The sequence below is a fragment of the Pseudorasbora parva genome, chromosome 20, assembly GCF_024679245.1.
Source record: "Pseudorasbora parva isolate DD20220531a chromosome 20, ASM2467924v1, whole genome shotgun sequence".
NCBI lineage: Eukaryota > Metazoa > Chordata > Actinopteri > Cypriniformes > Gobionidae > Pseudorasbora > Pseudorasbora parva.
In genome coordinates, this window is record NC_090191.1 from 38,232,125 (window position 1) to 38,247,313 (window position 15,189).

A 15,189-nucleotide genomic window follows, 5' to 3' on the forward strand; every position below is an offset into this window, starting at 1 on the left:
GTTTTAATGATTTCCTTGCATACACATAACATTTTAAATTTGATCATATCCCCATTCTTCATGAGAGTTTCACTGTCTGCCCTAAGAAATGGTTCATATCTGGATGTGAAAGTCTAAAGCTTTTTCCATTTGGATATCACCATCTTTATGTGTTTAAATTAGTTATTTTAGCTGTCTGGAAAAAGAAGAAGAAATGCATTTGCACCCATAGTTTAAAATATGGCATTTTCCACCCACCCGCAATACTCTCTCCACTACATTACCTGTTATACACAAAGGCCTGTTTAAAGTCGATGCAATGTTGCCTGCATTCCAAGGCTTTTTCTCTGTGTGTCTGTCCAGTATGGGTTACTGTGTTCTGGTGGTGCACGGGCTGAACAGACTGTATTCAGTGGTCAGTCGCTGGGGAGCGGCCGCACTAACTGTGTCCATGCTAGTTGTCCTCCTCCTCTTTTCCTGGAAGACTGTCCAACAGAATGAGATCTGGCTCTCCAGAGAAGCCCTGTTCAGGTCTGTTCATAGTCAGCTCCTGCTGGAAGATCCAGAATAAACCAGTTTAAGATGATAGCTGGGTTTTGCAACACAATAACTGGTTTCTAGCTGGTTAATGCTGGTTTAGTTGAATTATTAACGGAAGAGGCTCTGGCTGAGCTATTAGGCCCTGATATACTCAAGGCGAAGTTCTTTTCGTTCAAAGAAGTTCAAAATATGTAAGCAGCGTTACACTGATAAGCCCCTTTCACACTGCGATTCCGGCAAATACACGGATAATGCGACCCGGCATTTGTTCCCGGGCCGCTAGATTTGGTCCATTCACACTGCCAGCGAAATACCGTAATATGTGCGCTTTCACAAACAACGCTTAACGGTCCCGGGTCGAGTTGACAAGTGACATCCTGATGTGACGTATATTGGCGAGCGATCTCAGCTTCAGCGCGGATAGTAAGGAGCTCAGTGGTCTCGACTTGTGTCCAGCTTGCGCACATTTCTGCTTGTTTAATTTGAGTTTCTTTTGTATACGGACACTCTCTGCGTTTAAAACACCGACGATTGAATTATTTTCAATAATTTGTATTATTGAAAAAACAAGCTCTAGGAGTCGCACGATAACTGCGTACACGTTGCGGCATTAGTTTCGGCTTTTGTTCACACAGCGCTCGTCCCGGGTCGAATCCCGCAATGTTAGTACCCGACCCGGGTCGAATTCGGCAATCAATCCCGGGACTTGTTTGCTTTCACACAGAAGGCGACCCGGCAATGTTCCGGGAATATTGCGGGTCCGACGTGCAGTGTGAAAGGGGCTTTAGTGAACATCCCGATGACGTCCACACTGCTGAGAGTGATGGTTAGATAAATAATGTGCTGTGTGCTTTCCTCCATATAACAAAACAAACACAACAAAAATCACAGTGGTGAGAAAACAACAGTTAAGAAAGCATGGGGATATGTTTGCACATGCTCTGAAATAAATAACTCCAGTCAAGTCATGTCACGTTTAATTATATACCACCTTAGCTTTACAGTACTAAACATGAAAAACAGTGGAGCCACAGAACACACCTATCTATTATGTTATCGCCATTGGTAGTTTTCCGGTAAGTTCGTTTTGGCAAAGCTGTTTTGAACCACCAAGTTCAATGTGGCGTGATTTTGTTCCAAATGATGTCACACTTGAAGTATATTTCGCTTGAACAATATTGGGGCCTATAAATAGATATAAATATAAATATAAATAGATAGCAACCAACTAGAAACCATCTTACACAGCGGTGGGCAACTGTTGCCCCTCAAGATTCCTCTCCCGCCAAGTTTAGCTCCACCTTCAAGCCTAAACAAACACACCTGAACAAGCCAATCAAGGTTTACTAGAATTACTAGAAGGCCACGGGCAGAGGAGTTTGATCAAGGTTGATTCTGCAGGGAAATTGATCTTGAGGGTCACAGTTGCCTTGTCCTGATCTAACATGTTCCATCTGCCGTTTAAAGCTGGTTCAATTGGATTTTCCAGAATTTTTGGCCAACATTTTCTCACATTTTATGTGCCACTACATATGTATTTCCCTGTTTTTATTTATGCAATTAGCATGAAATGGATTTAGTTTTGCATTCTTTGGATTCACCTCCTTCAAAAAAGTGAATACGAAATGTTTTCTTTCTGTATGCCTTCTGGGTCCTGCACTATTTCCTTTCACCTCCGTCAGGTCTGGCATTCAGACTTTACCTCACAATGCTAAAGTTCATTACAACTATGCCAACTTCCTGAAGGACAGAGGGCGAAACCAAGAAGCCATTTACCACTATAAAACAGCCCTCAGGTACTGTGTGTGTGTGTGTGTGTGTGTGTGTGTGTGTGTGTGTGTGTGTGTATGTGTGTGTGTGTGTGTGTGTGTGTGTGTGTGTGTGTGTGTGTGTGTGTGTGTGTGTGTGTGTGTGTGTGTGTGTGTGTGTGTGTGTGTGTGTGTGTGTGTGTGTGGGCATGATGAGAACATTTTGATGCTGAATGGTTTTGTCCGCTGAAGAAAGCATTTTGTAGCACCCCTGTTTTCTTCCTACAATTTTACATTAATATGAACATTGTGGTTACACTTAATTTTAAGGTGTCATTATTACAGTGTAATTATATATTAAAGGACTGAGTAATATTAATGAACAACATGTACTTATTATAGCGTTAGGGTAGGATTAGGGTTAGTTGCATGTAATTATGCATAATTTACTGTTATTACTGTAGTAAGTTCATGTAACTTATGTAAAAAAGACACTTTAAAATAAAGTGTTACCAACAACGTGTAGCAATTTTCTGTGATCGATAATAATTCCGTGTAATAAATATCCAGTGGTCAGTCCATACAGCAAATAAACTAAATATTAAAATATGTATACAATTATTTTATAATGTATATGTAATAATATTTGTATACAGTATTTTTATCCTGTGATATAAAATCATATTTAGTTCCATATTCAGTTAAAAATAAACCAGGTTTAAGATAATAGCTGGGTTTTGCAACACAATAACAGGTTTCAAGTTGGTTAATGTTGGTTTGATAAAATATTTATACAATTAATTTATCATGTATACAAAATAATTATGGTCCAGTTTTCACTATTAACTAGTTGCTTATTAGCATGCACTTACATTTTGTCTGTTTATTAGTACTTATAAAGCACATAATTTATTGCATGACCATATTAAATATCCCTTAATGCTACCCCATTCCTAAACTAAACAACTACCTTACTAAACTATTAATAAACACTTAATATTCAACAATATTATTGATTTGACTTCCCTGACGCTGTTGTTTGAGACCTGAACTGAACGATGACATCACTGTTTTCTGCAGAACTGAAGTCAGTTCAGTGTTGATTCAGGTCCGTTGTAAAGATCATCAATTATTAAATTAGCTCATTTCATCTATAAAGTGTAAAGCTGCTTTGAAACCATATGTATTGTATAAAGTGCTACATAAATAAAGGTGACTTGATTTGAATTAAAGGCATATGTATATATCATATGTTCAATATGTAATTTCTGCCGTTAGAGGTCGCCTTGATTTTGTGGAATCATGGGAGTCTGGTGGAAAACAATCCGACTGAACTTGGGCAGAAATCGTATTCATGGATGAGCTAATGTATTAAGGATTTATTAACGTTACTGTAGTATGATAGCCTGACGCGGTCATACTCAATTCTAGTCAGAATATGAGTCTGTAACTGCTCCATTGGGCTGTGATTATTGGGCGTGTTTCAACCAAACCAGGAAAGACATCAACTATTATGTGATAATTTTAGCAGGCAACCTTGCCAAAATAACACACATTTTACCCCCCAAACGCCATTTTCCCCCCGGAGAACCCCCTGAGAAGCTATCGTTTAGGGCTAGTAGTTGGCGGGTTTTGTTGTAAAAACTTGGCAACCCTGTCTGCACGTGCGCTGAAATCAGGCTGGAATACACGATCTTTGCCGGTGTTGTAAAAAATTTTAATAATTTAATGATACACAGAGTACTTACCCAACATGATCATCATTTTTGAGAGAAATTGTGAAGGTGAATGCTGATACAAACAAGCTCTCCGTTTAGGATTAAAAAAATATAATCCAAGCCCCTTTGATGGCGTGATGATTACGTTACTGTTGATCATCTGTCCGTCATCGTCTAAAGCCCGCCCTGATGATCTCATTGGTCTGAACAGTTTCTGTTCGGGGATAATTACTCCTCTATGGAGCAAGGCCAGACTGAACTGTCCGACCTAAACATTTTGTGGGCGGGGACAAGTTCGGCTGGCATCCAGGCTAGTAGTATGAAGCAGGGTGGGGCTAAAAGCCGCTGGAGCGGAACGAGGCCACTGGAGCGATTGCTAATGAGAGACAATCGCATTATTGTACCTTTAATAAACAGTAATTAGCAGTTTATTGAGGCAAAAGTCATATTTTATAGTTAGTCAATAGTGAGAATTGGACCCTTATCTACAGTGTGACCATGATTGTTTATATATTTATACAAGATTTTTATCATGTGATATAGATGCCGTATTAGCACTTTCATTGGCTATGTGAATCCTAATATCTTCCTCTGTGTTTGTGTAGACTGTACCCTCGACATGCCAGTGCTCTGAATAATCTGGGCACGCTGACTCATCAGGCTGAGGAGGCTGAAGTTTATTACAGGAGAGCGCTGGACATTAACCCTCAGCACAACAGAGCTCTCTTCAACCTGGGCAATCTTCTGAAGTAAATGCACCCTATTGCACATTACTTGCGCCCGCTCCCTTTGGTTTCACACACAGTATGTCTGTGTGTATGAGGGAGAGGATGATGGTGATCTTGTTTTCCAGGTCTCAGGGGAAGGAGGAAGAGGCGGAGAGGATGTTGAAGGAATCGATTCGGTTCGGTCCCCATTTCGCTGATGCGTACTCCAGTCTCGCCTCTCTATATGCTGACCAGGTCTGGCTCTCTCCATTCAGTTACTGACACATACAAAGTGATCTTTTCAGTTATGGTTAGACATTTTTGCATTGCTTTAAAAAGGATTTGTTTGTGTGTGTAGGGACATTCAAAAGAAGCAAATGAAATTTACACCAAGGGTATTGAGAACTGTCCCGAAAGTTCTGACCTCCATAACAATTATGGTGTGTTCCTGGTGGACACGGGTAAGAAACTTATTTCACTTTAAATTATTGAAACTCTAGATTATCTTTAGGGTCTTTAAATGGTTGCCAGGGCATTGTTAAATGATTGTCACTTGAGGGTTTTACTGGCCCTAATCTCTAGTGATTAATACATGCAGTGTCTATTGAAAGACATCATACCCTGTGAAAATCTTCACCTTTTATCACATTACACCCTGGAAAATAAAATGAATGAAGTCTGACTTTATTTGTATCTGTATGTACACATTATTATAACCCTCATCATCAAAGTGAAAATAACATTTTAAAATGGAAAAAACTAGAATTACAGGGTTTGGAAAAGTCATAAGTCCCCTGATTTAATACTTTCCTAATTATTACTTTATTATTAAATCGTGATGACTTTGAACCCTGTTATTCTAGTTTTTCCATTTTAAAATGTTAGTTTCACTTTGATGATGAGGGCTGTAATATGTACATACAGATAAAAATAAAATTCATTTTATTTTCCAGGGTGTAATGTGACAAAAGGTGAAGATTTTCACAGGGTATGATGTCTTTCTATAGGCTTTTAAAGCTTCATTTCAACCACATTTTATGCACCTACACAGAAAAAAAAAAAAATCTTACTTAGGATTTTTGTCTCGTTTCCAGTCAAAATAACTAAAAATTCATAAATCAGGATGCATTTACTAGACCAGTAAAATGATCAGGTATTGTCTTGTTTTTGGGGGGGGGAAATCCTCTGGGAAAGCCTGGGTGGTTAGCTCCGATGTATAGTCCGGCAACCCGACCTTCGATTCCCAGTTCGAGGTCCTTTGCTGATCCTGTTCCCCTCTCTCTCCACCACACGCTTTCCTTTCAAATCTCTACTGTCCTATCCAATAAAAGCACAAAAATCCCAAAAAGATCCCTTTAAAAAAACAACATCAAAAAACAAGCAAAATGATCTACCAATCGGTTAAGAAAAATAAGGTAAAAGTTTATTGTATAGTGTTCTTGTTATGCATGTTACATGTAGTTGCTATATAATTACTTTAAATTGTGCATAATTACATGCAACTAACCCTAAACCACACCTAATCTAATAATCTTGTTTCAGTTTAAATTAAAATCATTTTTCTTAGCCCACTGGCAGATCCTTTTGCATGTTTTAAGCAAAAACTCACTTCATTTAGTTTGGTTTTTTTCTCTCCAGGAAAACAAGACATAATATCTTATGCCATTTAAGTTGTCTAGTTAATTCATCTTGATTTATTTGGACTGAAAACAAGACCAAAATTCTAAGTAAGAAAAGCATTTTTTTGCAGTGTATACATATTGTCTGTCGCTTTTAGGTCATGGGGACCGTGCAGCCTTTCATTACCAGGAAGCAGTGCATCTCAAGCCAGCTCACTATGTTGCCATGGTGAACCTGGGCCGTCTTCTTCGCTCGTCCAATGATAATAAAGAGGCGGAGCTATGGTACAAAAGGTAAAATGAGACTACTGGTAAATGAAACTGTATAGTCTTAACAGTGTATCCAGCTTACACAACTGTAAACTAAAACACGTGTGTGTTTGTGTGTGCCTCACACAGGGCTCTGCAAGTGGTTCGTAAAGTGGATATCCTGACCCCTCTTGGGGCTTTATATTACAACACAGGTAGATACGAGGAGGCACTGGAGGTTTACAGAGAGGCAGCCACACTGCAGCCCGACAGCACTGATATCTGGCTCGCCCTGGTGAGATTACAGTGACTTTTTAGCCCAAAAATGCCCAGCACTGCCTATCTTAGTCTTTTTTTACAATCCGACTAGTTAGATTTAATGTTGTTACAACTGTCAGCATCTTTGAAGCGTGTAACGTCAGCTTAATTGAGTCTCCACAGAACCATTACTGTGATTCACATCACCGCCTCGAGAAACAAAGGCCGCAACCTCTCGGGTTCCTTTCTGGCCGCTCTTTCATTCGCTCTTTCCTTTTTTAACTTGTTTTGTCTCTTCCCATCTCGTTGTCTTCACAGGCGCAGGTTTTAGCCATGGCAGGTCGTTCTGCAGAGGCAGAGAAAATGACCCTGGGCATCATTTCAAAGACCAGCAACTGCATTGAATGTTACCGCTTGTTGTCTGCCATCTACAGCAAACAAGGCAACCACACTGAGGTGCGTGTACGTGTGTTTGTGTACTAGAGCTGCACGAATAATCATTAAAAGATTGTGATCTCGATTCAAGCGCCAACTTAGTCGTTTTCGTAAATGACAGCGATTCGCCTGTGTCTAACCATTTGTCAAAATCACACTGGTACATTCAAATCTGTGTTCCCGCTGATCCAGAGAGAGCCATCATCATGTTTAGGTATCAAACAGCTTCACATCCACACAGAATCATCATTTCTGTGTTACAACTATTCAGATTTTCAAAGAAGTGCTGGGATAAAAGAACACTGATGTCTTCAATAGTGATCAAAATACAGCAAAACACCTTTAGAAAGTAACTTAAAGTTTCAAAAAAACAATTGCATCGATTGCATGGTGGCGACAAGTGACATAAAAATGTATTTGTCATTGAATCATTCATTCAATAGATTTGTTCAGAAATGCCGATTCATTCAATAATGAAACAAGTAAAGTCGTTATGAGTGAGTCATTGAATCATTCATTTAAGAGATTCGTTCAAAAACGCTGATTCGTCCAGTAATGAAACAGCTCATTCATTACTGAACATTCATGTAAACTTTAAAAAAAAAATTAAATATTCATTCTAATGAATTAAACATTTTAAATTGACTGACTATTTGAAACAAAACATACTCATACTTATTTTATCTAGAATCGTGCAGCTCTATCTTGTACTGAAACGAAAAACACTCAAAGATTTTTCCCGTTAATTTGGTGCTCATGCTGGAGCTTAATTTTGCCCTGGTCTAATTTCATTGCTGAGGTTGGCGATTCAAAAGAACATTTTACTGAATCTCAGTGAGATTCAGTCTTTGCACATAATTTATTTTTATTCTGCCTCAGAGAGAAATCTCAGCGCCTCCTGAGAGCACTCTCTCGCAGTCGAAGAAGCTCAAAAAGAAGAAGTTCAGCACTAGTTTTGAGCTTAATGAGCATGTGTTTGTGTTTCAGGCGTTGGATGCATTGAAGACAGCACTGCAGCAGGAGCCGTCAGAGCCTGCAGTGAGAGCGGAGCTGCACTTCTCCATGGGTAACCAGCTCAGAGAGATGAACGAGCTTGATCAAGCCTTCCAGGTAACTTCACCTGCAGCTGTCAGATGGACAGAACAACAGTCCACTTCAAATATTCCCCTTCACAATCCTCTTCAAACATTCCCTTTTAAGAAAGTCTTGTTTACTAGGTTGTAGTTTGCAAGGTTATTATAGTTTTGCTTTTTTAAATTAGTTTTTATTTTATTATCGTTTTCAATTTTGCTACAAATTTCAGTTTAGTTTTAGTTAGTTTTACAAATGGTTTTGCTAGTTTTAGTTTAGTTTTTATTTTGCAAATACATATCTATTTAGTTTTTATTTATTTAGTTTCAGTTTTAGTTTTAGTAATTATAGTTTAGCAGAGTTACCATAATGAAGTGTAGAGACCAAATCAAGGTTTTTAATTTCAGCAAAGTTTAATTAACAGATTAGAGTTTAATCTTACTAAACATCCTTAAGTGAAATAACTTGATAAACGAGCATTATTGTTTAAACCCAGGACGGTCTTACAAAAAATGCAGTAAAGTTGGGTCTTCACCTTTGAGCAAAAAAGCTTGAGTCAAACTGTGACCTATACAGGATCTATCTTAAAGAACAAAATAGATGCAACGTAAAATATAAAAGTAAAAATTATAGATTCCAGACAAACTCACTCATAACAGATGAAATATTGTTAAACAATTAAAAGCTTATTTTAATTTCTTCAGTAGTACAATGTAGGCTAGCAGTGTCTACACACTGTTTTGCTCTGTGTGTGTGTGTGTGTGTGTGTGTGTGTGTGTGTGTGTGTGTGTGTGTGTGTGTGTGTGTGTGTGTGTGTGTGTGTGTGTGTGTGTGTGTGTGTGTGTGTGTGTGTGTGTGTGTGTGTACACATGTTTTTCTAGCCTGGTGATGACTTCAAACTGAATGCACACAGACTCATGGGGACTCGTGTCACCGTGGGGACCTAAATTGAGGTCCCCATGGGTACAAAAGCTTATTAATCATACATAATGAGTTCTTTTGAAAATGTAAAAATGTAGAAAGTTTCCTGTGATGGGTAGGTTTAGGGGCAGGGGCAGGGGCAGTGTAGGGGGATAGAATATATGGTTTGTATGGTATAAAAACCATTACGTCTATATGGCAAGTCCCCACAAAGATAGCGCACCAGACATGTGTGTGTGTGTGTGTGTGTGTGTGTGTGTTTGTTGTGCTATAATTGTAAAGGGGACCAATGTCCTCACTTATCTAGTAAAATATTATGATAACTGACAGGACATTTGACTGGTCCTCACTAGATAAAAAGGCTTATAAATCGGCCAAAACATGTTTTTATTTAAATCTATTGTTTTGCACGTTCTTGGGATGGGTAGGTTTAGGGATAGGGGTTGGGTTAGGGGATATAAAATATCATTAACCTGATATAAAATCAATGGAAGTCCATGCAATGTCCTCACTTATATAGTGAAACAAACCTGTGTGTGTGTGTGTGTGTGTGTGTCCTGGTATTCCATACTTTGTGGGGAAATGTCTCCACACAGATAATAATATTATTAGTAGTAAATGATTATGATAACACCTTTGAGCCTGTCAATATTATGCAAACATGAAATCTCAAACGCACAGTAGGCTAGTAACGTTATTTGCTAATATAGTTGCTGACTTTTGCGCCTGCGTCTCTCGTCACGTAAGAAACAGCATTCTAAAACAGTGAGCTTAAAAGAAGTTCAACGTGCATCTCATTACCTTGTGTTATTATTTCCCCTTTCACTGCCACGGACGCATTGATTCTTTGTGAACTCCCGTTTAGGACTGGCGATGTGTTGCCTGTCTGCACGCGTCCGTCACAGGACAGCGGTTAATCTCCTCAGCTCACTTCACGCGCAGTGGCGCAATAGACACTCCCTCAACCGCCACAGTCAGATTTTCCACCACATTAAAGAGAGCTTATTAACAACGAAAACGAATATTTATTTTTGCTAATTATTATTTTATTTCAGTTAGTTTTTTAGTAAGAGTAGTTAGTTTCGTTTAGTTTTAGTTTTTTATTTATTCAGATTTTTAAATTTTATTTCAGTTTACGAAAATGTTTTTTGACCAATAGTTTTAGTCTTAGTTTCAGTTTTCGTTTACGAAAATAACCTTGGTAGTTTGCCTACAGACAGTTCAGCAAACATTTGATGCATATCACACATGAAAAGTGCAAGTTACCCAAATGGAAAGCTCTAATTTGACTGGATGATTTTATAAATCCAAGTCAAGATTTACAGGGTTTTATCAGTCATCAGAGAAGCATGAGACTTGAGACTTATTTTTGGGTTTGACATACATATAGAAATGCAATTCATACTGACAATAACTAAAAAAACATGTTTTATTATTAAATAAAATATTTTAGAAAATACTTTGCATAAAGACAATAAAGCCTTTAGGATCATAAATAATTTTCATAACAATATAACTTAAGCAATCTGAGCTCCAGTAGCTCGTGTGTTTGATCGGACCACACAGGCCAGCCTTCACTCCCCACGTGCATCGATGAGCCTTGGCCCCCCATGACCCTGTCGCCGGTTCACCTCTGTTCCTTCCTTGGAGCACTTTAGATAGATACTGACCACTGCAGACCGGGAACAGCCCACAAGAGCTGCAGTTTTGGAGATGCTCTGACCCAGTCGTTTAGCCATCACAATTTTTTTCCGAGAGTGACAGAAACGGTGAAAAGTGTTGACACTGGGGAAATATCACACAACTGAAAAAGACTTTCAGGCAGTTAGTTTCAAGAACCAGAAAGAACTGTTAAATAAATAGCAATAACAGTTTTTTTTTTCAATCTGCGGGTTGAAGCGACGCTCCCACTCTTCGGGACACAGTTTTGTACCCCCTGGAATGGGATTTCCGAGCCATGATTAAATAGGTTTTTTATAGAAATTGGGCTTGTTTTGTACACACACCTGGCAAAATTGAACATGTCAATCAGGACACTTCATGTTCAGGTCATGGTCATAATAAGCCAAGTCTAAACTAAAGTCTGGCTACATGCAACAAATGTCGCGTAATTGTGATCTCTCTTCTTCACACTGTTCCTTGGCGGTGCCCTGATCCTCTCACAGGAGCGTCAGCCGCAGCCTTTCATCTCCTAAAATAAACAGTCCAGACTTCGTCTCGTGCTGGAAGCTTTGTTCTTAACCTTAAAAGGACTTAAATTAAGTTTCTTCAGCAAAATGTCTGGTTAACAAAATTGACTGTTACAGTTGCATTCTTTGTTCCTGGACTCATTCCAGGTCTCCTGCTAATATCTGGCCTGTAGTTTTATTTTGACCGCAAAGGGACAGATGAGAACAGGCTGGTCTCAGGTTTACATAATGCTGCTATCCAGTTCAAAGCTCAATTATAAAGCCCTAAACAAAAAGGCTTTTTGCGGTATTTCAACACCACATCTGCAGTGGAGCCAGACTATTACATTCACTGCCAGTGTTTTTTTTTCTTTCTTTCTTCTTAAATGGATCATGTTTCTTACACAGACCAGAACTATTATAATAGGTTGAATCTTGCCGGTGGTTTAATGCTGTTGAATTCATCATTGGCTACATATCATGTTTTTACCATACATAATATGTCATGTGTTGATCTAATGTTTCCAGAGCTACAAGCTTGCTGTCGAGCTCAAACCTGACCAATCACAGGCCTGGATGAATATGGGCGGCATTCAGCATATCAAGGTATGCTGGCAGAGACACGTTCTACTTCTACTGAATTTGCAAAATGATTTAAGATTCTCGTTTGATTTCATCTAACATAACAATATTTTTAATCTCAGATGTTGGAACATGGATGAATGTGGCATTATCTTGAACCAGACAAACTGTTTTTTTTTTTTTCATATTTAAATCTTAATCTTTTATCATCATTCTGAAACTGTTTTGTTATTATATTTTGTGAGAATGCACAAAAAAATGAAATGGCATTGAAATGGCCTGATGAAAACTGATAAGCAATTTCACCAGGAAATATATTTTGCATAAAGAAATAAATAGTTTGCAATGCATTAAGAAAATTAAGCTAAGGACCTTAAATAATTCTGACATTATTATTTGTGATAATTTATTCTCAGTAGCGTGTGTGTGTGTGTGTGTGTGTGTGTGTGTGTGTGTGTGTGTGTGTGTGTGTGTGTGTGTGTGTGTGTGTGTGTGTGTGTGTGTGTGTGTGTGTGTGTGTGTGTGTGTGTGTGTGTGTGTGTGTGTGTGTGTGTGTGTGTGTGTGTGTGTGAGACCTGGTAATCCCTACGTTATGAGGACAAAATGTCCCCACAAAGATGGCAATATCCGAAATCCTTGTCCTTGTGGGGACATTTTTAGGTCCCCATGAGGAAAACATCTTATAAATCACACAGAAGGAGTTTTTTTGAGAAAGTAAAAATGCAGAATGTTTCCTGTGATGGGCAGGTTTAGGGGCAGGGGCAGTGTAGGGGGATAGAATGTCCAGTTTGTCCAGTATGAAATCCATTACGCCTATGGAAAGTCCCCATAAAACATGGAAACATGACGTGTGCGTGTGCGTGTGCGTGTGCGTGTGCGTGTGCGTGTGCGTGTGCGTGTGTGTGTGTGTGTGTGTGTGTGTGTGTGTGTGTGTGTGTGTGTGTGTGTGTGTGTGTGTGTGTGTGTGTGTGTGTACGTATTTCTGAGTATGTAAATATGTATACATACTGTATATAACCAATTGTAAAGAATTGGTTTTGTTTTACATTACAAAATATTCAAATAGGATACATTTACTTATTTTCAGTTAATTAATTAAAAAATAAACAATTACATTTATTCTGAATAAATGTCAAAAATTCTAAATGTTTTGTCAAAAATTATAATTTATTCTGAATCTTTAAGAAAAAAAACATTATTTTTATGACTGCATTACAATAATAATGAAAGTTTTTTTTTTAAGTAATGATAATTTGGAGGGAAAAATGCACAAAAACATAATGTTCCTTAATATTTTAAATATAGTTTGTTTTATTTCTTTTGATTAGGTGAAATATGACCTTTCCTCGTGAGACTGACCCAAGCACTCTGTCCTGTCATTGTAACCTGAAGTGTGCTTGTTTTTGATTTTTTTTTTTTAGGGGGACTATGCAGCGGCGCGAATGTACTACCAAAGAGCTCTTCTCCTCTCACCCAGCTCCAAACTGCTGAAGGAAAATCTGGCCAAGCTGGACAGACTAGAGAAAAAACTACAAGGGGCCTAGAGGAACAGCGAGACCTGAACTATCAGCCAAAGGACGGAGGACATGTAACCAGGAGACGAGCGAAGAGGGAGCGAACCAAGACATGCAAACCACAGTTTGGACTCAGGAGATGATTAATGACTGCTTCTTCCCCTCCAGAGTTTACAGAGGGGCTCGAGGATAGAAATAATAGCCTCTGAACCCACTACTGACCTCAGCGTATCAGTTCAACGTGCAATCTCTCAACACATTTCAGAAGTTCATCACCGTTCTCGTCTCCAAAGCCCGGCTGCAGATCATCAGGAACTGAGCGCTTCTTCTGGTTTTAATCCTCACCGTCAGGCGTGTAAGCAGAGGAGCCATCTCTGAGACTGAGAGTGATTTTTTTTCCGGATGTGGAGCCGTTCCACTCGACCGCAGCGGCTCCGTTCTGCTTCGCTGATTGCAAAGCGTTTCAGACAAATGCTGCAAGTTTTTCAAATATGACTGGCCGTCTACTGTGTTCCATGAACACAGCAGATCTGCTTGTATTTTGCTACCATGTTTTTATTTTATTTTACATAAGTGGTTTAAATGAAGGAAAAAAAGACAGGGTCGCTCAACATGTGCTTTAATTTGATCTTTTATCTTGTACATGCATCATTATTGTGGAATGTATCTTGGACTAAAGGCGTTTTTTGACCTGTGCAGTGAATTACATGTCATATTTTTTCTCCTCATAAGCTATAATACTGACGTCTCTTTAAATTGGAATTATGGATATCATACATAACGATGTATCGTCGGGTCAGCGTGACATTAGATGGATTTTAGTCATATTTTCGCTGGCCAGAGATTGTCATGCAGTACTCTTGATTACACCGTAATCTTTGCACTTACATTTTTTTCATTAGGAACATTTTTTGCATTTTTGCATTTTTGTCATCAAGAAGATTTCTTGAATTCGGCAGCAGCCGTGCTAAACATGTCACAGCAGAAACCAATGTGAAGTAATGTATGATTATTTAATAAATATTATCCGATACTTATGAATGTGCTCTTGTGTTTGGAGGTGTTGATTTGCTCTGGGTGGCCAATAATCTGTGCAATCCCTTTTTATCAGAGTTAAATTAGCCAAATGAAACGGTTGCATTGAATTCTGTAATTCTGTGTTCATCCCACTGTTTTAACATCACTATTAAAACGCACACAAAGCTCACGGGTCTGAAACAGATTTAGCAGTGTGATGCAATATGCAATTTTGCAATATGATTTCAGAATTTTATTTCATCTAACCTAACAATATTTGTAATCTCAGATATTGAACAAGAAAAACTTATTTTTCATAGCGCTCCGAAAATATCCAAAATCTTGCATAAAACATTTATGGAAATAAAAAGGTTTTAGGATTTTATATATATATATATCAAGTCAAAAGTTTAAAAATAATATGTTAATGTTTCTGAAAGAAGAATGTTTTACTCATTAAGCCTGCATTTATTTTTATTTTTTTCAAAATACAGTAAAATAAATATAATATGCTGATTTGACACCTTTTTTTGGAACCTGTGATACTTTTTTCAGGATTCGTTGATGATTAAAAAGTTGAAAAAAAGTTAAAAAAAAAGAAAAAAAATGAACAATATGAATATTTACTGTCACTTTTTATCAATTTAGCACATCCTTCCTGAA

The 15,189-nt window shown here is 38.2% G+C and overlaps 1 protein-coding gene across 1 annotated transcript in view; it reads left to right on the forward strand.

Moving 5' to 3' along the window:
- tmtc1 (transmembrane O-mannosyltransferase targeting cadherins 1) overlaps positions 1-14,546 on the forward strand; it is a 60,378-nt gene extending 45,832 nt beyond the window's left edge. The window contains exons 10-20 of the mRNA XM_067427216.1: positions 343-510; positions 2,202-2,315; positions 4,591-4,734; positions 4,839-4,947; positions 5,051-5,153; positions 6,470-6,605; positions 6,711-6,855; positions 7,137-7,274; positions 8,241-8,363; positions 11,942-12,019; positions 13,417-14,546. Of these exons, the coding sequence (XP_067283317.1) occupies positions 343-510; positions 2,202-2,315; positions 4,591-4,734; positions 4,839-4,947; positions 5,051-5,153; positions 6,470-6,605; positions 6,711-6,855; positions 7,137-7,274; positions 8,241-8,363; positions 11,942-12,019; positions 13,417-13,539 (1,381 nt within the window). The 3' untranslated portion in view covers positions 13,540-14,546. The remainder of the gene's footprint in view (positions 1-342; positions 511-2,201; positions 2,316-4,590; positions 4,735-4,838; positions 4,948-5,050; positions 5,154-6,469; positions 6,606-6,710; positions 6,856-7,136; positions 7,275-8,240; positions 8,364-11,941; positions 12,020-13,416) is intronic.
- Positions 14,547-15,189: the final 643 nt, after the last annotated feature.